The 24,695-nt window shown below is 47.3% G+C and overlaps 1 protein-coding gene across 2 annotated transcripts in view; it reads left to right on the top strand.

The window, feature by feature from the left end:
* ZCCHC14 (zinc finger CCHC-type containing 14) overlaps positions 1 to 24,695 on the top strand; it is an 85,072-nt gene that overhangs the window by 21,901 nt on the left and 38,476 nt on the right. For both annotated transcript variants that reach the window (XM_054453283.2, XM_054453282.2), the window contains exon 2: positions 10,398 to 10,521. In XM_054453283.2, coding sequence (XP_054309258.2) covers positions 10,398 to 10,521 — 124 coding nt within the window. The remainder of the gene's footprint in view (positions 1 to 10,397; positions 10,522 to 24,695) is intronic.

Genomic DNA, 24,695 nt, shown 5'->3' with positions numbered 1-24,695 from the left:
GACTGTATCCTAACAGCAGACTCCTCCCAGTGGGATTAGTGGGTGAAAAGCTCATTTCACAGATGGAAAAAAAGTTCATCACATCCTGCCTCGTTGCTGTCCATGCAGTGGCCCCAGTTTACACTCAGCTGAGGACCAGGCCACCCCCCTGCAGCTTTATGAGCATTTGACTCCTGAGAACATTTTAACTGTAGTCCAAGTAATTAAATAATTATTCAAGCTGTCATGCGCTTGTTTTCATTATTTATTTATTTATTTTTTTGAGTTGGGGTCTCGTGCTGTCTCCCAGGTTGGAGTGCGGTGATGCAATCATAGCTCATTGCAGCCTCAACTTCCCAGGTTCAAGTGATCCCCCCACCTCAGCCTCCTGAGCAGCTAGGTACAGGCACACACCACCACACCCGGGTAATTTCTAAATTTTGGTAGAGATGTGGTCTCACTATGTTGCCCAGGCTGGTCTTGAACTCCTGACCTCAGGAGTTCCACCCGCCTAAGCCTCCCAAAGTGCGGGGATTACAGGTGTGAGCCACTGCTCCTGGCCCCAGGCTGGTTTTGAACTACTGGGCTCAAGCGATCCTCCTGCCTCAGCCCCCCAAAGTGCTGGGATTGCAGGCGTGAGCCACTGTGCCTGGCAAGTGCACCGGTTTTAGAACAGACGATCACATGTCATGGTAGAGTCTCTACTTGAGAAGATAGGCCCTGGCCCCCAGTGCAGGGAACACGGAGCTGGGGTGGCTGTGGGTGGCTCTGTCCTCATCCCCAGTGCTTCTGGGGGTGTGCTGCCCTCAGGGGTGCAGCGATGCTGCAGACACAGGGAGCCCTGCCTTCCGGGAGGCCCAGTTCCCAGTGCCCCTCCTGGATCCTCCCAGAGCTCCAAGTCTCTGTGACAGCACTGAAGCAATTTAATTGTCCTCCAGCTACACCGCAAGCACCACAATAATAATAGCAACTGACATTTTGAATGCTAACATTTTTCCAGTTCACAGTACTAGAAATGCATTTTACTTAATTCTCACAAAAGCCTTAGGTAGGTGCCATTATTTCCATCCCATAGTGGAGGAAACGGGCTGCCCTGTGTGGACCCAGCACTGGCCGCCGAGATGGCTCCTGACTGCTGTGCTCCGCTTGCCTCCTTGGATTTAATCTGCACAAATCACAGACCTCTGTAGTTACAGGACCTAAAGTCTGCACTTGATTCTGCCCCCTACTGACCAGATGACCTTGGGGAAGGCATTTAGGAACTGACATTCAGTTTTTCTTGTTTTTAACATGGAGATAATTTGATCTGTGTACATCACGCTTACTGCAGGGATTAGATAGATGATCGCATATGCCTGCATAATGGATACTTGGGAAGAACTATACAAAAGGTGGTTATAGCCGGGTGCATTGTCTCACGCCTGTGGTCCCAGCTGCTCGGGAGGCTGAGGCAGGAGGATGACTTGAGCCTGGCAATTTGAGACCAGCCTGGGCGACACAGACCATGTCTCCAAAAAAAACAGACAAAAATGCTAGTACTTTTTGTTCTTTTATTCTCCATAGTCTCTCACAATGTGTCTTGACATCTTAGGCATTCCATTGGCACCTGGCTTTCTCAGCCTGTGTGGTTTGCCAGCTCCCGGGTATTCCACATGCAGATGCAGTACTCAATATTAGGGAAAATAAACTGTATCAGGGAGGGCCTCTCAGCCTTGGCACTCTTGAGGCCTGGGGCCGGGTACTTCCTTGCTCTGAAGCTGTCCTGGGCGCTGCAGGAAGTTTAACAGCATCGCTGGTCTCCATTGGCTGCATGCCACGAGAATCCCCACCCCAGTTCACAGAAAATGTTTTCAGCCGTGGCCAGATGTCCCCTGGGGACAAAATTGCTCCCAGTTGAGAGCCACTAGGTTAGGGAATAATAAGACTTTATAAGTTAAGTTAGGAAAAACATCTAACAGTGTCCTAAAAAACGGGGGAACGGGTTAGAACCTGAGGCAGTAGATGATAAGGAACTGTTTGTAGGTTAAGCCTGGACTGGTGGCATGCGCCTCCTGTAGTCCCAGCTTCTCTGGAGGCTGAAGTGGAGGACCACTTTTTTTTTTTGACTATGTAATTAAGGGTATCATTTATTGTAATAGAACATATTCTAAAACAGCCGAATGAACATGCACAGCACAATATGATGAGACATACTCTCCTAAATTTATATAATTTTTCCTTAAGATATCTCTTAATGAGCAATATTATTTTTAAAATGTTAAATAAAATCCTCACCATTGGCCAGTGGGATACTGAATACCACTATTTAAGGAAGAAACCTGAAATGGTTACGTACAGATGTCACCATCTGTACGTTTACCCTTCCTAGTTTCAAAAGGCCACTTAAACTTATTCATATAAAAAAACACATGAATCTTTAGAGAACACACACAAATAAATGAAGGTTTACATCTATTAATCTATCTTAAATGTCCCATTCTTAAGAGACAGAAAAGCACTGATCTTACCTTGAAATAGCCATTAGAAAAAACCGTTCGGCCAGGCGTGGTGGTTCACATCTGTAATCCCAGCACTTTGGGGGCCGAGTGCGGTGGCTCACGCCTGTAATCCCAGCACTTTAGGAGGCTGAGGCGGGTGGACCACGAGGTCAGGAGATCAAAACCATCCTGGCTAACACGGTGAAACCCCGTCTCTACTAAAAATACAAAAAAATTATCCGGGCGTGGTGGTGCACGCCTGTAGTCCCAGCTACTCGAGAGGCTGAGGCAGGAGAATGGTGTGAACCCGGGAGGCGGAGCTTGCAGTGAGCCGAGATCGCACCACTGCACTCCAGCCTGGGTGACAGAGCGAGACTCCGTCTCAAAAAAAAAAAAAAAAAACAACGTTCAACCTGGGAAGCTCAGAGTCCCCAAGGAAGTCAAGTTGTCATCTCCAGATCCTTGGCATCTATTCCAGTTTTCAGAACCAACGGGAATTGGTGGGATGACATTAAAAATAGGCTTCTGATCCTGCTGTTGAGAAAGGGATGCTGTATTCATGTCATAGTGGTATATCCGTCCTCCAGAGGTACTCACACCATGAACAGAAATGGCAGACATTTTATTACCAATCATATTTGCTCCAGGAAAGCTTGCCTGACAGTAAACTGTGCCCAGTTTCTCTTGCTTAATTACCCCAGGGGTGCAGAGTTTGATGAAATCTTTTTCTGTTTTCACTTGGGGCAGCGTTACATTATTGGGGCTTGACAAAACCAGATCTCCATTGTCCTTAATTTTGGGTTTAGTGTCCGGTAAAATGAAAGGCTTGCAGTCCTCATTCGAGTTTCCTTCCAGAAGGAATGAGTCGTCTTCTCCCGCCAGAGGAGAAAGCAGACAGTTTTCATCCATCAACAGGTCTGATCTGGTGGAGGACCACTTTTGAGGCCAGGAGTTAGAGGTCAGATGGGGCAACATAGCGAGACCCTATCTCTTTAGTAAAAAAAACACACAATTTTTTTTTTTTTTCATGAAAAACACCTGACCTCCAAAAGTGACTGTGAGGGTTTTCCAGGGCTTGTTTTTATGTGGCATGCTGATGTGAATACTGTTCAGGTCCTTCGTATTTGTAAAGAAACAAGCTGAGGAGGGCAGTGGCAGGCTGCCCCTCTGGTGGGCACGGTTAGATGTGACTGTCCCAGTAGGGGCTCCTAGCTATGGAGAGTGGAAGCCATCACAACTTCACTTTCTCCAGCCTCTAACTGGGAATTGAGTATTCCCTGCCTTTATGGAAGCAGGCAGGAATCCACAGTCATACGAACAGTACCTGTGACTTGGTCACAGATGCAGTCACAGATACTTTGCACAGTTGTAGAAAGCGTCTTAAAGTCTCCTTTTGCTCAGCGCTCCTGTGAAGTGACCTGAGACCCACCGACTTTGTTCGAGAAGCCCATTTGTCTTCTAATACTTAGATGACGGTTTTCAATATAATTGGCTTTGTTTGCAGTCCTGTGTATTTTATGCATTTAAAATATGTTTCTTAGAAGGGCTCAGTAGGTGTCATCAAACTGCCAGAGAGGTCGCTGCCACAAAGAAAAGGTTAAAACCCTGCTCTAAAAGCTCACTGCCGTTTTTCTGAGCAGTTTTCAAATGCCCACCAGTGGGGTGCAGTGAGTCTTCTGGAGACCCAGGCTGCCGTCAGTGTTGGGGGGCTGTGCTTCCATCTGACTGCGTCAGCACATCCCACTTGGATGACTTTGGAGGAGCTTTCAGGAAATAGATTTTTAGAAATTAATTCTCTTCTAAAAGTTATGGTCAGGTCCGTGAACATTAAAGTGGGTTGTAAGCACAGAGCTGTAAAGAAGCCTGTGTGGTGCTAGGTTTTTTCTGTCAGGCGGCATGAACTGAGGAAAAACCTTTTTTTAAAAAAAGCGTAAATACCTGAGGCGGGGGGTGGTTAGCAGGGGTCACAACCCGCAGCCAGCGTCAGCTCTTCTGCAGGTGTAGCTCCTCACCCTTGCCTAGAAGGGCCTTTGATTCCCTCTGGTCTAATTGCGCAGTGCAGGGATTCCCTTTTCCATCCCATCTAAAGGGACGTTGCGGAGACCGGGCTCGGTGGCTCATGCCTGTAATCCCAGCCAAGGCGGGGGATGGCTTGAGCCCGGGAGTTTGAGATCAGCCTGGGTAACATGATGAGACCCTGGCTTTGTTTATTTTTTTTTAAATAAATAAGAGGAGGCTGTCGAGCCTTTGACTGTTTTGATCATGGTGAAGATTTATCTTGAAATATTCATGCAGCGTCATTATCATCTGGGAGCTGGTTAGAAATGCAAGATTCTCAGGCCCACCTGGACCTTATGAATCAAACCTGCGTTTCAGCCAGATCCAGAGGCATTTTGCACATTAAAGTTTGGAAGCAGAGGCCTCGTCTCTTTAAACTGTAACAGTAAGAAGGTTAATTGCATAAGAGCCAGAGGCGGGCTGCCCGAGTCCAGGTGCCCCTAGATGTGCGGCCAGTGTGGAACCTCAGTCAGCTTTCCTGGAAGAGCCACAGAGGCGGTGTGCCCCGTGACTACCAGTAGCTTGCTTCAGAGTCATATTTCATTCCTGGGTTAGCGCTTTGTAGATCTGTTGGAACACTCTGATTGTCTGTTACATAATGTAGATTGCAGAAATTTTTCTTTGAAATAGAAGTGCTTTTCAATTTGTTTGATTCTGAATTTCATTAAAATTTGGTGATATCGTGATGTATTTTACAGATCCTTATTAAGGGCCTGCTTCATGCCAGGCCCAGTTTGAAGTGCAAAGGAGCAGCAGTGAACAAAGCAAACCAAAAACACAGCTGCCTTGCTGAGCATCGAGAAGTCTTGCTAAGAAGGACATTTGAGTATAGATGGGAAGGCACAGGGGCGCTTCTGGGCAGAGGGGACAGCCAGGGCGAGGGCCCCAGGCAGATGTGACTGCTGTGCTCAGGGCAGCAGTGCATGGAATGAAGAGCTGGGGGAGGACTGGATGTCAGGTTGCAGGGGCCGGGCAGAGGGTCTTTGTGGGTCGTGGGAAGAGGCTGGCTGTGGAGAGGAAGAGAGCAACTTCTCATTGCCTTCCTAGCAGTAGCAGAAGGCAGGCTTTGGAGCCGGTCAGTCTTCCCTCTCGTGCACATCAGGCCAGATGACGAGTCCTGCGGGTGAGCCTGAGTCAGAGAGCACTTGAGTGGAACATAGGTCACGTGGAGCAAACTAACTTCACCAAAAATAACCCCAAAACAGCATTTCTGGGAAACACAAGTGAAGACAGCTTTCAATGTAAACAAAGGAACAAAGTTACGATAAAGGCTTGGTTGGAAAAAGTGAACATTTGGAAAACTAAGAAGAAATGCCTTGGGAAAATATACGGAGGAAAACAGGTCTTTCTTTTCCAGCAGTTGCCATTCTAGAGTTTTCCTTCCTGTCTTGATGTCAGATGCAGTGCGTGTGTTTTTCTAGGGTGGCTCACGGGCTTTCCCCTTCCACTTGTGGTTGTGGCAGACGGACCTACAGCCTTTAGCTCTTCCTGTCTGTGTGGGGAAAAGACTTCCTGTTTTCTCTGGGTCTCCTCTTTGTCCTTGCCGGGAATGGACCGGATGATGGGTGCAGTATAAAACCTGGACTTGGGGTTGTGGTTGGTTCTCAGCCTAGCCGCAAATTAGAATCACCAGAGAAGCTTCAGGCACAAAACAAAAGAAAGAAGCCCCTTTTCCAGAAACTCCGATTTTGGTGGGGAGTGTGGGACGTGGTCTTCTCAGGGTCTTGGTGTTCCAGTGTGCTGTCGAGGCTGAGAAGCACTAATCAGTACTGCTCTCCTGCTCTCCAAGGCTGTGTTTTCCCCTGCTCAGCCCTCCTCTCCCCTTCCTCTCCCAGCAGGCTGAGAGTTGGAAGGCTGGCTTTCCTTTGTGTCTCTTTGGAGTGTTTTAGGGTGGGCAGGCGGTGTGTGTGTGCGAGAATGCACTGATCACACGTGTTTCTTTTTGGGGCAGGAAGGTTTTCCACTACCAGCAAAGTTGGAACTGCTGATGCTGGTTGTCAAGACAGCTCACTCTCAGCTGTGCGTGGTGGTGTGCACCTGTGGTCCCAGTTACTCAGGAGGCTCAGATGGAGGGATCACTTGAGCCCAGGAGGTCGAGGCTGTGGTGAGTTATGATTGTGCCACTGCATTCCAGCCTGAGTGACAGAAGAGACTCCGTTTTTTTTTTTTCTCCTTAGACGGAGTCTTGCTCTGTCCCCCAGGCTGGAGTGCAATATGGTGCAATCTCAGCTCACTGTAACCTCCACCTCCCGGGTTCAAGCAATCTTCCTGCCTCAGCCTCCTGAGTAGCTGGGATTACAGGTGCCCACCACCACACCTGGCTAATTTTTGTACTTTTAGTAGAGACAAGGTTTCATTCACCATGTTGGCCAGGCTGGTCTCGAACTCCTGACTTCAGGTGATCTGCCCACCTCGGCCTCCCAAAGTGCTGGGATTACAGACATGAGCCACTGTGCCCAGCTGAGACTCTGTCTCTTAAAAAAGAGAAAAGGCAGCTCACTTTCTCTTCTTAGAACCAGGACTTAGAATATGTACCAAAGTAGCTAAGAGAATGTGGAGGTTCATGCATCAGGCCAAATCGAATGGGCTCTGCTGTGGTTATATTTCTTTTGTTTTCTTGAGACAGGGTCTTGCTATCGCCCAGGCTGGAGTGCAGTGGTGCGATCATACCTCACTGCAGCTTCAAACTCCTGGGCTCAAGCGATGCTCCCACCTTAGCCTCCCAAGTAGCTGGGACTGCAGGCACAGGCCACGACACCCAGCTAATTTTTGTGTTTTTGTAGAGATGGCGGGGGGGGGGGGTCTCAATGTTGCCTAGGCTGACCTTGAACTCGTGGCCTCAAGTGATCCTCCTGCATTGGCCTCCCAAAGTGCTGGAGTTACAGGTGTGAATCACTGCACCTAGCTGTGTTTCTTTTTTCTTTTTCTTTGAGACAGAGTTTCACTCTTGTTGTCCAGGCTGGAGTGCAGTGGTGCAATCTCGGCTCCCTGCAACCTCCAACTCCCGGGTTCAAGCGATTCTCCTGCTTCAGCCTCCCCAGTAGCTGAGATTACAGGCGTGCGCCACCATGCCTGGCTAATTTTGTATTTTGAGTAGAGACGGGTTTCACCATGTTGGTCAGGTTGGTCTCAAACTCCTGACCTCAGGTGATCTGCCTGCCTCGGCCTCCCAAAGTGCTGGGATTACAGGCGTGAGCCACTAATCCTGGCCTCGGCTGTGTTTGTTTTTTTTCTTTTTCTTTTTCTTTTTCTTTTTTTTTTTTTTTGTGAGATGGAGTCTCACTCTGTCGCCCGGGCTGGAGTGCTGTGGCGCGATCTCGGCTCACTGCAAGCTCCACCTCCTGGGTTCACACCATTCTCCTGCCTCAGCCTCGTGAGTAGCTGGGACTACAGGCGCCCGCCACCATGCCTGGCTCATTTTTTGTATTCTTAGTAGAGACGGGGTTTCACCGTGTTAGCCAGGATGGTCTTGATCTCCTGACCTTGTGATCTGCCCGCCTCAGCCTCCCAAAGTGCTGGGATTACAGGCGTGAGCCACCGCACCCGGCCTTGGCTGTGTTTCTTATACAGTTAACGTGTTAACCTCCTGAGTTGTCTTGCAAAGTAATATTTACTGTTTGGAACTAAAAATCTCCTTGTGTAAGATTTGTATCGTACTTGTATCGGTTCTGTTATCTTGATTAATGGGAAAGGAGTTCATTTCTGGGTTCTCTAACCATAGAATAATGAAAGAGACTTTGTTAAATCAGAAGGAAATCACCCAATTTAAATTACAAATATAAGAAATTCAAAAAATTTAATTTTCTTGATAACATGTTATTAATGTTATCCAAAGAATTGACTTTCTGGAGGAGTTGCTGCATGGCTAGGACTTTTTTTTTTTTACTTTTTTAAAAATTTAAATAGAGACAGGGTCTCGCTGTTACCCAGGCCAGTATCAAACTCATAGTTTCAAGCAGTCCTCCTGCCTCAGCCTCCCAAAGTGCTGGGATTACAGCCATGAGCTGCTGCGCCCGGCCTTATTTTCTCGAGTTATATAAACTTCCCAATTATGTAGCCCTGTGACGAGTTGCTTTTCTTGGAAGGCATCTGTTGAGCCGCGTGGGATCTGTTAGTCCCTCTCCCTGCATGAACAGCCCAGGAGGGCTTACTGCTGGGGGGCAGGGGCTTTGACAGAGCTGGGAGCAGAGGATCTCGCTATGGACTTGGGTGTGGCCCCTGCGGCTCACTGTCTGTGGGATACAGCAGGTGCTGGTCCTGCCGGAGTCGCGGCAGTCTCCACCCTTTCCTCCCAACTCCAGCCTCCGCCTCCACTTTCATCCTGTCTGAGGTTGAGGCCACGCCTACCTGGCCAGCCCTCTGCAGAGCGAATGCTGGGATCTGTGCTTGCGAGTGAACTTAGGGGATGTCTTGGTCAACTGCCACCTACCGTCCAGGTATGAGATGAAAGAACAAGCGGAGGCTGGAGAGGTCAGGCCATTTTCCAGGCTGCTTGTGCCCTGTGCTTTCCCATACTGTGAATGCAGCATTGCTTATCAGCTCTTTTGATGAACTTTAAAATCTTACGCCTCTCTCTCATATCCTCCAAAATTTTGAAATACATTGAGACTGTAAAGAAGTTACAGCATTGGCCATTTTTATTCTTCTAAATCCTATAAGTTATAAATGTGTTTTGGCTGTGGAATTTTAAAATACTGATGGGGGGGAATGAAAATTATTGCTACCCTCCTCCTCTCACCCCTCTGGGCCCCTTCCAGCTTATTCCACATTCACACCGTCACTGAACCCAGGAAGCAGGAGGGGTGGGACGAGCCTGGCTAGCCCCTGGCTTGTTTCTGCGCTTGTTGTGTGTTGGGAGCACTGATGGTCAGGAGGGCCTCCCCCACCCCAGCTTGGGGGCGGCCATCACCTGCAGGTACACTGTCTGTTCTTAGCAGGTCTCTGTCGATGGGGACTGAGGGTGTGCCCCGCTTTCCCTATCACAGACACTCCTGCAGTGGGCACACCCCATCAGGTCTTTTTCTCACGTGTGAGTACTTGGTATGGTGAATTCCTAGAAACGGAATTGGGATGTAATTTTAGGATATGCTTTTTCAAACTGTACCCCAAATAGACCCAGTTGTATTCTGTTCTTTGCTGTTGTTTTTAAAGCATTTTATGATTTAAGATTTATAGGAGGAGAATGTTAAGTCCTGCTGTGTAATTCGTTTTATAGGGAGCTATTTGATTTGAAGAAATATGAAAATAAAAGTTTGCCTCAAATAAAAATATATAATTCATGCCACCTTGGCTAACATAGTTTCTTTCTTTTTTTTTTTTCTTGGAGATAGAGTCTTACTCTGTTGCCCAGGCTGGAGTGTAGTGTCGCCATCTTGGCTCACTGCAGCCCCTGCCTCCTGGGTTCAAGTGATCCTCCCACGTCAGCCTCCCGAGTAGCTGGGACTACAGGCACTTGCCATCACGCCTGGCTAATTTTTGTATTTTTAATAGAGATGGGGTTTCACCATGTTGGCCAGGCTGGTCTTGAACTCCTGGGCTCAAGAGATCCACCTGCCTCAGCCTCCCAAAGTACTTGGGATGACAGGCGTGAGCCGCCGCGCCCAGCTGCTTTGGCTACCATAGTTTCTGTGCACCCCGATGAACCCCAGCCACTAGACGTAAGCTCCCATGTTTGACTCAAGTTATCTGAGCTCTTTTGCACTTTCAGTGGAGAGTAGTAGGTGAAATTTTCATCTTTCTTGGGGAAAGCTTATTATTATAGTAATACATGTTTTGTAGAAAAATGGAAACCAAGGTAATTATGAAAGACTTAATTAACAAATAAAATTGTCCCCTATTAACTCCGTGGGAGAAAATAAGGTGATTCTGTTTCTGTTCCCTCAGATCACTCCAAGAACTGAGGCCCCTGTCAGCAGTGTCAGTAATAGTTTGGAGAATGCCCTGCACACATCAGCACATTCCACGGAGGAGTCGCTGCCCAAGAGGCCCTTAGGAAAACACAGCAAAGGTGAGTGCACGCACGGGCTTCAGGAGGACGTCTGATGGACGGAGGATGGGCACACCCCAGATCCCCGTGAGGGCATTGTTAAATGCTTTCAGGTCTTTCATAAATGCTAATCTTATGTGTATTTTTCTAAATTCTATAAGCAATACATGAATATGCTTTGGCTGTAAAAATCTCAATTATTGATGTTTATTAAGGAGAAGTCCAGATGTGGTTTCTCACGCCTGTAATCCCAGCACTTTGGTAGACTGAGGCGGGTGGATCACCTGAGGTTGGAAGTTCGAGACCAGCCTGACCAACATGAAGAAACCCCATCTCTACTAAAAATACAAAATTAGCTGGGCGTGGTGGCGGGCATCTGTAATCCCAGCTACTCGGGAGGCTGAGGCAGGAGAATCGCTTGAACCCGGGAGGCGGAGGTCGTGGTAAGCCAAGATCACACCATTACACTCCAGCCTGGGCAACAAGAGCAAAACTCGGTCTTAAAAAAAAAAAAAATTAGCCAGGCCTGGTGGTGCATGCCTGTAATCCCAGCTACTTGAGAGGCTGAGGCAGGAGAATTGCTTGAACCCAGGAGGCGGAAGTTGCAGTGAGCCGAGATCGTGCCACTGCCCTCCAGTCTGGGTGACAGAGTGAGATTCCATCTCAAAAAAAAAAAGGGTGGGAGGAATAAGTTTTACACCCTCCTCCCCACCCCACATGGAAATCATCCTTAACCACTAGAGCGGTGTTGTCCTGAAGCGCTCTCTGTGGTGACGGAGAGTTTTCCACCTGCACTGAGTTGGTCGTCACCAGCCACACGTGCCTTCTGTGCGCTTGAAACATGGCTAATGGGACTGGCTACCTGAGTCTTTATTTTTCTTTAATGTACACGTGGATAGCTCAGCATAGGTAGTGAGGCGCGGCCTGAGCCCCTGTGGCTCTGCACGCCAGCCTCTGCAGTGTTATGATCAGCTTCAAAGTTGGTGACCATGCCATGGTAGTGGAGGCTTTGGGGAGGGGAGAGTAAGGTGGTTTGTAGGACTAGATGGACCAGATAATGCATACCCGGTAAAATAAATGCTTGTGTGGTTTGCAGAATCGTCAGTAGTGGAGAGAGAGACCAGGGGGGCGCTTTTCAGTGGGGTCACTGGTCCTGAGCCCCCATGGCATAGAGGTACTGAGGCTGGCTGTGTCCACATCTGCTGGCCTCTATTCTCCCTGTGTTATTTACAAAGATGTTTGTCTCCTAGCAGGTGTGCCACGTGAGGCCCGGAGCTGCACTCACTCGCCCTGTGCGCTCTCCCCCCCGCTGCCACCCCATCCCCCGCCATCCCCGTCCCTGTCCCTGGCACGGCGCTTCGTGCCTTCCACAGGCTTCATAACTGCTTTGTTTCTAAAGTCCTGTTCTGACAAAGCCATCGAGAGCCACCTGTCTCTGATTTAGATCCTAACTCAGGAAGGACCCATTTCCCCAGCAGCTGCAGCCTCTGTTGATGTAATGAGCACGGTGTGGTATGGAGACAGTAACTCCTTACTGCAGCCTCTGTTGATGTAATGAGCATGGTATGGTATGGAGACAGTAACTCCTTACTGCAGCCTCTGTTGATGTAATGAGCATGGTATGGTATGGAGACAGTAACTCCTTACTGCAGCCTTGCAAGGGCTCCTGTCCCCACTTGACCCTCGTAGCAACCCCCTGAGGTCACAACAGTCTTTGTCTTATCCACTGCTCTTGGGAGGGTCTGTGGCTCTTGGTTGAATGTCTTCACCGCAGCCTCATCCTGGTGATGCCGCGGTGCTCCAACCCGAGTGGACACTTGGCATCGGAATTGCAGGGAGTCCCTCCGCTGTAGAAAGGGCTCCTCCTCTTCCTTCCCCACGCCATCCCAGGAGAAAGGCCTGCCGTGGAGTGCCGCTTCCTTTGTCCCCAGACAGTCCAGCCTAGGAACCTGTGTCCTGCACACCCTGTGACTCTTAAGGGATTGTGGACCCTTCAGTGCTTTTTCTTCAGGACGTAATTATTGACATCCCCATTCTTTTTTTTTTCCTGTATAATTTCAAAGTAGTGAGTATCTGTCATTGTCTTGTCTGCATGCTTTGGTGCCCAGAGAGACAGAGGGTGAGCTGACTCTCATGTGAGCTGTGGCAAAGCCTGCGTAGGCTGGAGGGTCAGCTCTGAGGCCATGAGTGGTCATTCGCAAACCCCACAGTGCTTAAAATACTGCAGCGAGCAGACGCTCTTAATTACCTGCAGCATTCTCCATTCATTGGTCATAGAGAGTCGTGGTTTCTCTTGTCCAGAAATTGGCACGCGAGTTAACTTGGTTTTCTTAGTCACTTTTCATGTGAATCCTTTAATATTCTGTTGGGTGCAGGTTATTGCTCTTCAGAAAGTCTAAAGTCACTCTAAGTTGTATAGTTTTATTACTATAAAGTTTTCTCTCTGTCTTTTCTGTATCTTCTGTTTTGGTTTTTCTCTGCTTCTTCAGAAGTCTTACAGTGATACAGTTTAATTTACAGAGTGGTCAGACATTTAAAAAATTTCTTAGTATGTAAAAGGTTAGGGAAGCTTTTATATACTTGAACAACAGTCCAAGCACATGACTAACTTACATGACAGATACTGACTTACATCATCTTCATAACAGCCCTGTGAGGACTGATTTATACCTATTTAATTCTAACTGATCCCATGTGGTGATTTTTACCCCATTTTACAGATGGGAGAACTGAGTCACAGATAAGAAATTTTCCTGAGGTCAGCTGGGATTCAAAGCCAGAGCTACTGCTCTTAACCCTGTGGCCGGCTGAAGAAAATAGCAGAGGAAAAGAAAGGTGGGACTGTACTGAAAGTGGAAAACACACCGTTGTATGGGCAGTGCTTACGAGTACATATTAACCAGTGAAATCATTCCTTTTTTTCCTGACCTATTTATTGTGAACATTTTCCAGTTCAGGAGTAGAGATCGTAGCCTAGTAAACTCCATACCTGGTGCCTGGCTGCAGCTCCAGGTCACTGTGTGTGGCTTCTGAGCCCCCTGCCCCTCGTGGGGGTGGCGGAGACCTGAGGTGCACTCTCCAAGCGCTCCAGTCCCTGTGTTGATGATTTGCTGAAACTTAGGGAAGCTGTCGTAGTGTACAAGCTGAGATGGAAACTGCTTTTACTGATACTCTTAACAAAGTAAGTTTTGTAACTTTGGACTTTGAGGAATTACAATTTTTTAAAGTTTTCTTTTTGTGAGACAGTGAAGGAGGTATACTTTCATTAAACTTGTTTATATACCAGTAGTTCTCAATCTTTTTGGTCTTAGGACCCCTTTGCACTCTTAAAAATTAGAGATTCCAAAGAATCCATGTTTATGTGGGTCATATCTATAGGTATTTACTATATTATCGATTAAAACTGAGTTTTAAAAAATTATTTTAAATGAATGTTTTCCATTGTGTGCCCCTGGGGTTGGTGTTTGCCATGCAGCGTTGTTACAGCTGAAGAGAGCTAAAGACCAAACTCCAAAACAAAATATATCCCAACCAATTAGAACATGAATTCTAAGAAGATAAGAATTCACCTAAAATCTAAATTCTTTTTTTTTTTTTTTTTGAGACAGAGTCTCGCTCTGTCGCCCAGGCTAGAGTGTAGTGGCGCGATCTCAGCTCACTGCAAGCTCCGCCTCCCGGGTTCACGCCATTCTCCTGCCTCAGCCTCCTGAGTAGCTGGGACTACAGGTGCCCGCCACCATGCCCGGCTATTTTTTTATATTTTTAGTAGAGACGGGCTTTCACCGTGTTAGCCAGGATGGTCTCGATTTCCTGACCTCGTGATCCGCCAGCCTCGGCTTCCCAAGGTGCTGGGATTACAGGCGTGAGCCACTGTGGCCGGCCCTAAAATTTAAATTCTAAAATGCCCGCAGTCTGTGGTCTTTCCTGGGTTGTGCTGGGATTCCAGTGTGCAGCTGGAATCGAGAAGCCTTGATAGTTTTCAATTTCTTCATTGGTTCTTTATCTAACATTTTATTATGAGGACTTTGAAACACACAGTAAAGTTCAAAAAGTTTCACAGTGAGTACCCTTCACCTAGATTACACAGTTTCATTTTACTGCATAGATGCTTTTCAACTTACAGTGGGGGTTGCAAGTTGAAAATACCACAAGTTGCAATGCACTGAATACACCACACCTACTAAACATCATGGCTTAGCCTAGCCTACCTTAAATGTGCTCAGAACACTTTCATTAGCCTACAGGTGGGCAAAATTATCTAACACACAGCCTACTTTATAGTGAAGTGTTGACTCTCATGTAATCTATTGAATCTGTACTGAAAGTGGAAAACAGAATGGTTGTATGGGCAGTCGAAGCAGTTTCTTCTGAATGCATGTTGCTTTTGCACTGTTGTAAAGTCGAAAAATCGTTAACTCCAGCCTTCTTCAGTCAGGGACCATCTGTACTTATTATTTTTAAGCTGGTTGTCTGTAGCATTCCTCAGCCAGGGATTCTGATTTGAACCCCAGGGCACAGAGAATCATTTGAGTGATGGTTTTCTCAGTTTCCCTAAAGAAAATGTGATTAGAGACATAGGAGGAGTAAAGTTCTTCATTGTATAAGAGCTTCTGTGGGACAATAGGACTTTGCGCCCTCTATGAGCCCCCCAGTTAAGAGAAGCAACAGGGATGCAATACACATCTTTACCTTTTCAGGCTCTACTCTGAGTTAATGTTGAGCCACTCCATGTGACACAGAAGCCTCTTGTCACTGTGTTGGTCAGTGGGATGCCGAGGCCAGCTCATGGTATCTCCTGAGAGCCGGTTGTTCACTTTCCAGTATTTCTTTTTGGGGGGAGGGGTGCAGAGTTTCACTCTTGTTGCCCAGGCTGGAATGCAGTGGCGCGATCTCGGTTCACCACAACCTCCACCTCCCGGGTTCAAGCAATTCTTCTGCCTTAGCCTCCTGAGCAGCTGTGATTACAGGCGTGTGCCACCACACCTGGCTAATTTTGTATTTTTAGTAGAGATGGGGTTTCTCCATGTTGGTCAGGCTGGTCTTGAATTCCCGACCTCAGGTGATCTGCCCGCCTCGGCCTCCCACAGTGCTGGGATTACAGATGTGAGCCACGGCGCTCAGCCTCCAGGATTTTTTAAAGCCCACTGATGTTGCATTGGTGGCTGATGGTGGCATGTCGTCAGCCGTGGCGGAGCATTATGCTTTGTGGATCGGCAGATGACACAGATCAGGGGCTGCCCCGTCCTCACCAGTTGTCAGCCGTTTACCGGGCATCATCAGTGCAGCTCTGCCCCGTCCTGTATGTGTACTTGTCACATGGGTCCAGCTGCGTGTGCTCTGCACCATGTAAAACAGGGCTAGGATTTTTGCATCTGTTTGGAGAAAGGAAAAGGAAAAAGATGATAGTCTTTTATATTATCCATACTATTTACTATTCCCACTGCTCTTCATTTTATCCTGAAAATTGGAATTTCCATCTGGTCTCATTTCCCGTCAGCCTGAAGAACTTCCTTTCACATTTCTTTCAGTGCAGTTCTGCTGACAGTGGATTTTAGTTTTCATTTATCTGAAAATATCTTTGTTTTGCCTTCATTCTGGCTAATTATGGAATTCTTCATTGAGAGTTTTTGTTTTAACTTTAACAATGTCATTTTGCTATATTCTGGCTCTTGTTTTTCTAAAGAAAAGTCCTCTAGCATTTCTATCGCTGTATGCCATGGGCCAGTTTTCTCTGGCTGCTTTGAGGATGTTATCTTTGGTTTGGAATGGTTTGTCTATGATGTGACTTGGTGTAATTTTCTTTTATTTCACTTCTTGTGTACTGAACTGCTTGTCTCAGCTTATGTTTTGCACTACAACAGAAACTTTTCAGCCAGTATTGAAGTATTCTTTCTTCCTCATTCTCCTTCTCTTCTTCATCTGAGACTCCAGTTTTCATGTATGAGAAACCTTTGGTCTTGTCCCACAGATCTGAGCTGAAACTCAGTTCATTTTTCAAATTCTTTTCTCCCTCTCCCTCAGATGGGACATTTTCTTTTTATCTGTCTTCAAGCTCTTGTACCCTTCTGTCATTTTCAGTCTGCAGGTACACCAAGCTAATGGATGTTTTCCTACCAGATGCTGTATTTTTAGTTTTAGAATTTCTATATGGTTCTTTTTTTATAATTTCTGTTTCTCTGCTGAGATTCTATCCATTCATTTATTGTGGGCATTTTTGTTTTTATATCTTTGAACGTCATTATAATAGCTACTTTCAAATCCTGGTCTGCCAGTTTCAGCATTGGGGTCACTTAGGGCTGGTGTCCATTCATCGTGTTTTCTCTTGAGTATTCCTCACATTTCCCTATTTTTATGAATGTCTAATTTTAGATTGTGCCATTGTGTGTGATTATAGAGTTTCCAGCTTTTCTCATGTTCTGAAGAGTGTTGTTTCTCTCTTGCAACAGGGACTATTGTCTGGACAAGGTCGAGGCTTCTGCTGGTGGGGGCGGGCAGCAGATGGAGGTGCCATAGTCCTTAGACCACACCAGCTGTGTGAAGTTGGCCCTCCACCCGTGGCTGGGGCAGCGGGTGTGTGGCGGGCACGTGCAGAGCCTGGGCTTTGTCTGGGATGCTCTCCTTGGTGAGCAGCTGCACTCATCCCAGCCCTATCCCCTCTTCCCAGGGCTGGGCACTGACGGGGGCACTGACAGGGCCCGCCCTCGGGTGGAAAGCACAAACCCTCCCATGTTCTGCGGCCTTCCTCCAGGTTCTGCCTCCCCCACTGCTCTGCAGTGACTTCAGAGGGGCGTTTTGTTCTGTGAATACATTTTTTCCCAGAATGTTTCTTTGTTATTTGTGGAAGGGTTGGTCCTATAGGAGCTGTTGCCGTGACTGTGGACCAGCGGGCCCAGGTCATGCCACCTGCCCCTAGTTGGGCTCTGCATGAGTGCTGCTGGCTCCCAAGCATGGCTTTGTCCCCCAGGAGCACCCCCTTCCTTCCAGCAGGTGGCTTTGCTGGAGGTTGTCACAGGTCAGCGTTCCATCTTCCAGCTTGTTCAGAAGCCAATCTGCCCCTCTATTTCGCCTCCCCTCCCAGGCTGTGTCCACTCCTCTGTCGAGGGAGACGGGTGCTTGGCGTCCCCCTCTGTGTTCAGCCTTCTCTCCTTTCTCGGGGCCCCCAAGGTATCTCCACTTGGGCGTGGGCACATGTGTGCACTTGGGCCGCCTGAGCCCTCCTCCCTGTCACCTCACAGCCACGCTGCTGGAAGGCATGGGGCTTTGCTGTTTCTTTCACCTGCACCACTCACTCCAGCCTCAGCACCTGCACCTCCCTGAAACTGCTCTCACGAGGAGGGTCACCAGGGGCTCCTCAGTTGACAAGCAGAGTAGGTGCTTTCAGAGCTCACTAACTTTTCCTGGCATTTGTGACTGCCGTGCCCCAAACTCCATCCTCCCTTGGCTGCTTCTGTTTTTTTTAAATTGTGAAATGTCGTCCCTATGAAGCTGGTGGACTCCATTAAATCGGTTTCCTGAGAACACCCTTGCCTGGCTTTCCCCTTGCCTCTCTGTTTCCTTTGAAATTCCCTTTTCTTGTGTCCCTCGAAGGCTGGTAGTCCCGATAGCGCTCTTCATTACCCTGCTTTACGCTTTGCCTGAGCCGTCTTACCCAAGCCTGTTCTGCAGCCTCTATCCCTCTCTTGGTGGCTTTCAGCTCTGAGTTCAGCTGAGACCCTTACAGACTCCAAGTCCTCGTCCGCCGCTGATAACATGCATATTTCCACCCATGCAGCCAGTGGGTACGCAGTCGCCCACCCAGCATGGAGCTGCCAGCTCCTGCCTGCCCTCGACATGGTTCCAACATTTGTGATTGATCCCAGCATTCGAGTGCTTAGAGCGAAACCTGTAAGTCCAAGGCAGCTCCTCTCCCACATGGCGTCTCTGGCCCTGCGAGGCTATCACCGTTTCTTCCGCCTCATCTGGGCCTCCATCTTATCTGTCACTTCGTGGGTCCCTCTGTCTCTGGCCTTGCCCCTCTTCAGTCTGTCAAGCAGGGACCAGTCGAGTACACGCTGCGTCACTGCACGCCCCTGCTTACGGCTTGTCCGCGGTGGCTCAAGAATGCTGCAGTCAGCCCACACTCGCCCAGCCCCGCGCCGTGCAGGGAGAGCCGGGATTCCTTTTGCTCGGGCGAGGACATGTGGCTTTGAGGGGTGAAATAACTGCCCAGGCTCATGAGTTAGAAAGTATCACATTTCAAACCAAGACATCTAAATGCAGCAGACCTGCAGGATTTCTTTCCGTGTTCACTGTGGTGTCACCAGCCAGGGAGCTGCTGCCTCTGTGTAACCTTCTTCCTTCCCTGTATCAGCTCCTGACACTCCCCTTCCGCTCCGATGACAACAGCACTGTCCTGCTCCTGGGCCCTGACTGCAGCATCCCTCTGTCCAGAATAGGCCCTGCCCTTGAAGCCTAGCACAGCATCACTTCTTTGAACCTTTTCATTTTTATATCACTTACGGCTGGCGCTGCGCTTAGAACATACTAATGCCGAGCAGAATGTTTACCTTAATATGTAAATAAGTGACCTTCCTAAGGCCCCTAAATTCAAGTGCCATATCACTAATCATTAAAAATGGACATTTGTCTGGGCATGGTGGCTCACGCCTATAACGCCAGCACTTTGGGAGGCTGAGTTAGGTGGATCACCTGAGGTCAGGAGTTTGAGACCAGCCTGACCAACATGGTGACACCCCGCCTCTACTTGAAATACAAAAATTAGCCAGGTGTGGTAGCCACGTGCCTGTAATATCAGGTACTCGGGAGGCTAAGACAGGAGAGTTGCTTGAACCCGGGAGGCGAAGGTTGCAGTGAGCCAGGATCACGCCATTGCATTCCAGCCTGGGCAACAAGAGAAAAATTCTATCTCAAAAAAAAAGGCTGGGCCGATGTCTCACGCCTGTAATGTCCCAGCACTTTGGGAGGCCGAGGCGGGAGGATCACCTGAGGTCAGGAGTTCGAGACCAGCCTGGCTAACATGGTGAAACCCCATTTCTACTAAAAATACAAAAAATTAGCCGGGCATGGTGGCATGCACCTGTAATTCCAGCTACTCGGGAGGCTAAGGCAGGAGAATCGCTTGAACCCGGGAGGCAGAGGTTACTGTGAGCCAAGATCGTGTCATTACGCTTCAGCTTGGGCAGCAAGAGCGAAACTCCATCTCAAAAAAAAAAGGAAAAGGTGTTCACTTCCTGTTTTTGCTACTTTAAAAATATTATCAGGCCAGGCGCAGTGGCTCACGCTTCTAATCCCAGCACTTTGGGAGGCCAAGGCAGGCAGATCACTTGAGCTCAGGAGTTCCACACCAGCCTGGGCAACATGGTGAAAATCCTTCTCTACAAAAAAAGTGGCACATGCCTATAATCCCAGCTACTCAGGAGGCTGAGGCAGGAGAACTGCTTGAGCCTGGCAGGCAGAGGTTGCAGTGAGCTGAGATCCTGCCATTACACTCCAGTCTGGGCAACAGGAGTGAAAGCCTGTCTCAAAAAAAAAAAAAAATGAATCTATTATCAGCCTTAAGTTTTCCCAATTATTCACTACTTTTGTTTCTCTTTGTGAAGAACTAACAAATGAAATTAATGCAATGTAGCTAGATAATAAAAAACCAAAGAAAAATAAATTATATCATGTTCTTAAATATAACATGGCATGTCCTAAAAAGATGTAGGGAAGAAGGAGCAGCTTAATCAGTGTGATGGTGAATGTTCAAATTCTGATAACAGCTAGAAGAAGTAATGCTTCTAAAAATTATCCCATTAACATAGACAAGTAAATGAAAGTGAGAAAGTAAGTTGATATTTTAGGAAAATTATTATTTAACTGCAAGTCTTAAGAATACAGTTTTCCCATTTTTAAATGAAAACTGGCTTTTGGTAATAACATTTTAAAGCAGGAAGTATCTGTGGTGTGATTGTGGTACAGCTCTTAGTTCAAGTGTGAAGACATTTGGTTGTATTGTATAGGACTTAGAAGAAGGGGCGTCTGGTGGAAAACAATGCTTGTTCTTGTTCTTTTTCTTTTTCTTTTTTTTTTTTTTGGAGACAGGGTCTCACTCTGTTGCCCAGGCTGGAGTGCAGTGCCTCAATTTTTCCGCTCACTGCAGCCTCGACGTCTGGGGCTTAAGCAATCCTCCTGCCTCAGCCTCCCCAGTAACTGAGACCACAGGCACACACCACCACACCCAGCTAATTTTCATATTTTTTGTAGAGACAGGGTTTAGCCATGTTGGCTAGGCTGGTCTTGAACTCCTGGGCTCAAGCCATCCACCCACCTCGGCCTCCCAAAGTTCTGGGATCACAAGTGTGAGCCCCCACGCCCAGCTTATCCTGGGTCATTTTTTAAACTCTCCCCTCTACCATAAATAATATTCCCCTTTAGTGTGATTTTTTATTTATTTATTTATTTATTTTTTGAGACGGAGTCTCGCTGTGTCACCCAGGCTGGAGTGCTGGAGTGCAGTGGCGCGATCTCAGCTCACTGCAAGCTCCGCCTCCCGGGTTCATGCCATTCTTCTGCCTCAGCCCCTCCAAGTAGCTGGGATTACAGGCGCCCGCCACCACGCCCAGCTAATTTTTTATATTTTTAGTAGAGATGGTGTTTCACCGTGGTCTCGATCTCCTGACCTCATGATCCGCACGCCTCGGCCTCCCAAAGTGCTGGGATTACAAGCGTGAGCCACTGCGCCCAGCCTACTGTGATTTTTTAAGCATAATTTTGTTAATTATTGGAGTGGTTTCTTATTGTTGGGAATGTAGATTAAACCACTTAATAAAGATACCTTGAAAGCAAATTAAAGAAAGACATTTGGCAGAAAACTACTGGTTTTTTTCTCCAGGTCTCTGTCGACCTAAAGAGAAAGGGATTGGGGTTTGCTCTCTTGGTGGCGTTGCTGAGTTGGTGGGGGTCTGTCGCTGCGCCTCTGCAGCTATGTGGTGATTTGCTGAGTGCTCCTCTCTCCTCCCTTGTGATCATGGATGGAGGGCCTAGGAGCCCAGGAACCATGGTGCCCTTCCCCCTGCTCTGTGCCCCTCACCCTCTCTTCCCTGCATCTGTCCCTTTCTACTTCTCTTCAGAGTTTTAGAGATAGGAACATTAAAGTGTGTCCAATTGTTTTTATGAGGTTTTGTTCTAGAGAAAGGATGTAAGGAAGCTTGTAAAGACAGACCACAACAGGGTTAAGAGACGCCTGGGATGTGTTGGTCAGCTACAGCTGTGTAACAGCCAACCAGCAGAGCTCAGGAGCACCCGAGATGAGTGCTTTCCTCATGGATGCGTGGGCTGGCTGGTGTCAGCTGGGCTATGCTGCGTGACTGTTCAGGCCGTAGTGGCTGGGGTGGCTCTGACTCAGGCGGCCCTCATCCTCCTTGAACTGGGGACCAAGAGCACATGGGAGCCATGAGGATTCGTAAGGCCAAGCTTGGGTGGGCACACGGTCGCTTCTGCCTCTTTCTGATGTCCACAGTGAGTCTTATGGCCACAGCCCCAAATTCAAGGATGGGAAAGTCTACACTACCGTAAGCCAGCTGCAGCATGGGTTTCAGTGTGACGAAGGGTAAAGAACTGTGGCAGAAAATTCAGACTACTGCAAAATACACAGATAATTCAGAGAACAAAGGCTGATCTTTATGATAAGCATCCTACTTAGGGAAACTCCAATTAACATTCTGTGGGAGGCTGAGGGGATATTGCATTTGTCAAATGAAAGCTGGGTGCCATGAAAAAAGAAAACATGAAGACCAAGAAAGAGTTATTGGGATGTAAAAGTGACCACCAGAACAAAACATTCAGTAGTGTTCGAGGATTGCCGAATGTGGAGATACAAGGTAGAAGGTGAGTGGGGCAGATGGGCAGCCAAGCTCGGCCTCTGAAATGCAGGGTGGCTGGAAGAGAAGATGAAAGGAAGGAGCGTGTTCAGTACGCACGGGAAGAAAACGGCTTCGTGAGTCTTCACACGAAAAGGGCAGACTGAGTGCTGAGAAAGGTGAGTTCAAAACACCCATGTCGAGACGCATCGTTGTTTTTTTTGATAAGAGATCAAGAAATGATCTTACACGTTTTCAAAGGAGAGCAACAAAACAGATTTCACCTATGAAGAAACCAGAATCAGGCTAACATTGGACTTGCCATTTGCAACAGTGGATGCCAGAGGACTGTGGAAAGCCAAGTTTTGAATGAAAGTTATTTTCATTCAGAATAACTCAAAATGTTTCAGATTTTGGAGCATTTTGGATTGTCAGATTAGGAATACAACCTATATATGGAAATTGAAGAAGTTAATGATTGTGAAGAAGATTGTCTTCCTATAGAAGAATGGTATGCATTCCAAGCAGTAGATTACATATATATTAATGCAATTAGATTTTTTTCTACCAGCAGAAAAAAGAAAGGCAGTTAACTCCAGAGGACTCATACCTGCTTGTACACACAGATTGTCCAGGGATGTCGTGATTCAAGTCGCCAGTCATCAGGGAAATGCACATCAGAGCCACAGAAGAGGATCATTTCTATTCACCAAGGTAATGAAAGTCACGACAGAAGAGCAAATGTTAGGATCAGAAGCAGCTGGAGCTTTCATCCACAGCTGATAGGAGGATAAAATGGCACAACCATTAAGAAAACAATTTGGCATTTCTTATGAAGTGATAAATGTATCTTATATTCCTGCAGTTCTCGTCCTAGGGAATTTATCCCAAAGAAATGAAAGTGTACATCCACAACAGCACTTGGAGATGAAGGCTTATAGCAGCTTATGCATAATAGCCCCAAACTGGAAACAACCCAGATGTCCATGAGTAGGAGAATGGATAAACAAGCTGTGGTATATTTATACAATGGAAGAGAACTCAGTCATTTTCAAAGCTAATACATGTAACCACATAGGAATCTCAAAAATACAATGTTGAATGAAAGCAGGACCCATGTATGGTCCTGTTTATATGACGTTCAAGACTTTTTAGAGAATTGAAAAGCACTGCGTCTTGATTCAAGGATTAGTGATCACATGGGCATATAAATGTACCCAAACTCATTGAATTGTACACTTCAGATCTCTGCATTTTGCTCTATGTAAATTTTGCCTCAAATTAAAAAAAAAAAAAAAACACCTGACCCCCTTGCCGTTTCACACAGGCCCTTTGCAGTCTGGCAGGTGTCCAGGCTGCCTGCTTTGTTCCCCCTGGCCCAAAATATATGTGGGTGGAGGGGTGAGGTCTGTTTCTTCCCCCATCTTTAAGAATATGTATGTGTCTTGTAAGGCTCTGTCCCAAAAGAGCTTTACCGGAATGTCTTTTCCTAGTCTATTGGCAGAATTCTGTGTTCCTCTTGAGTCTTAGATGACGTTATATGGATTTTGAATGTGAAAATTCTCACGTGGTATTTGTGTTACTAAATTGTCTTCCCATATAGAATGTCAGTTTGCTGGCCGGGCACGGTGGCTCATACCTGTAATCCCAGCACTTTGGGAGGCCAAGGCAGGTGGATCACCTGAGGTCAGGAGTTCAAGACCAGCCTGGCCAACATGGTGAAACCCCCATCTCTACTAAAAATACAAAAAAACTAGCCAGGCATGGTGGTGTGTGCCTGTAATCCCAGCTACTTGGGAGGCTGAGACAAGAGAATTGCTTGGGAGGTGGAGGTTGCAGTGAGCCAAGATCGCGCCACTGCGCTCCAGCCTGGGTGGCAGAGCGAAACTCTATCTCAAAAAAAAAAAAAAAAGTCAGTTTGCCGACCTCGGCTATAAACCAAGGAAAGCAGAGCCACTTTTTCATCATCTCATTTGCTCAAAAGGTAGAGTTTGTTGTCAGCATTTCCACTGACACTCTGATTCAGGAGCTGGCAAACTTTTTGTAAAGGGCCAGGCAATTCATGTTTTTGTGTTTGTGGGTCATGTATAGTCTCTGTCTCATAATTTTTTTTGAGATGGAGTCTCCCTCTGTCGCCCAGGCTGGAGTGCAGTGGCTCAATCTCAGCTCACTGTAACCTCCGCCTTCCAGGTTCAAGTGATTCTCTCACCTCAGCCTCCTGAATAGCTGAGATTACAGGTGCGTGCCACCACTCCCAGCTAATTTTTGTATTTTTAGTAGAGACGAGGTTTTGCCATGTTGACCAGGCTGGTCTCAAATTTCTGACCTCAAGTGATCCACCCGCCTTGGTCTCCC

Source organism: Pongo pygmaeus, chromosome 18 (assembly GCF_028885625.2).
Source record: "Pongo pygmaeus isolate AG05252 chromosome 18, NHGRI_mPonPyg2-v2.0_pri, whole genome shotgun sequence".
Taxonomy (NCBI): domain Eukaryota; kingdom Metazoa; phylum Chordata; class Mammalia; order Primates; family Hominidae; genus Pongo; species Pongo pygmaeus.
The sequence above is the reverse complement of the archived record's forward strand: the minus strand, read 5'-3'. Positions and strand labels throughout refer to the sequence as shown.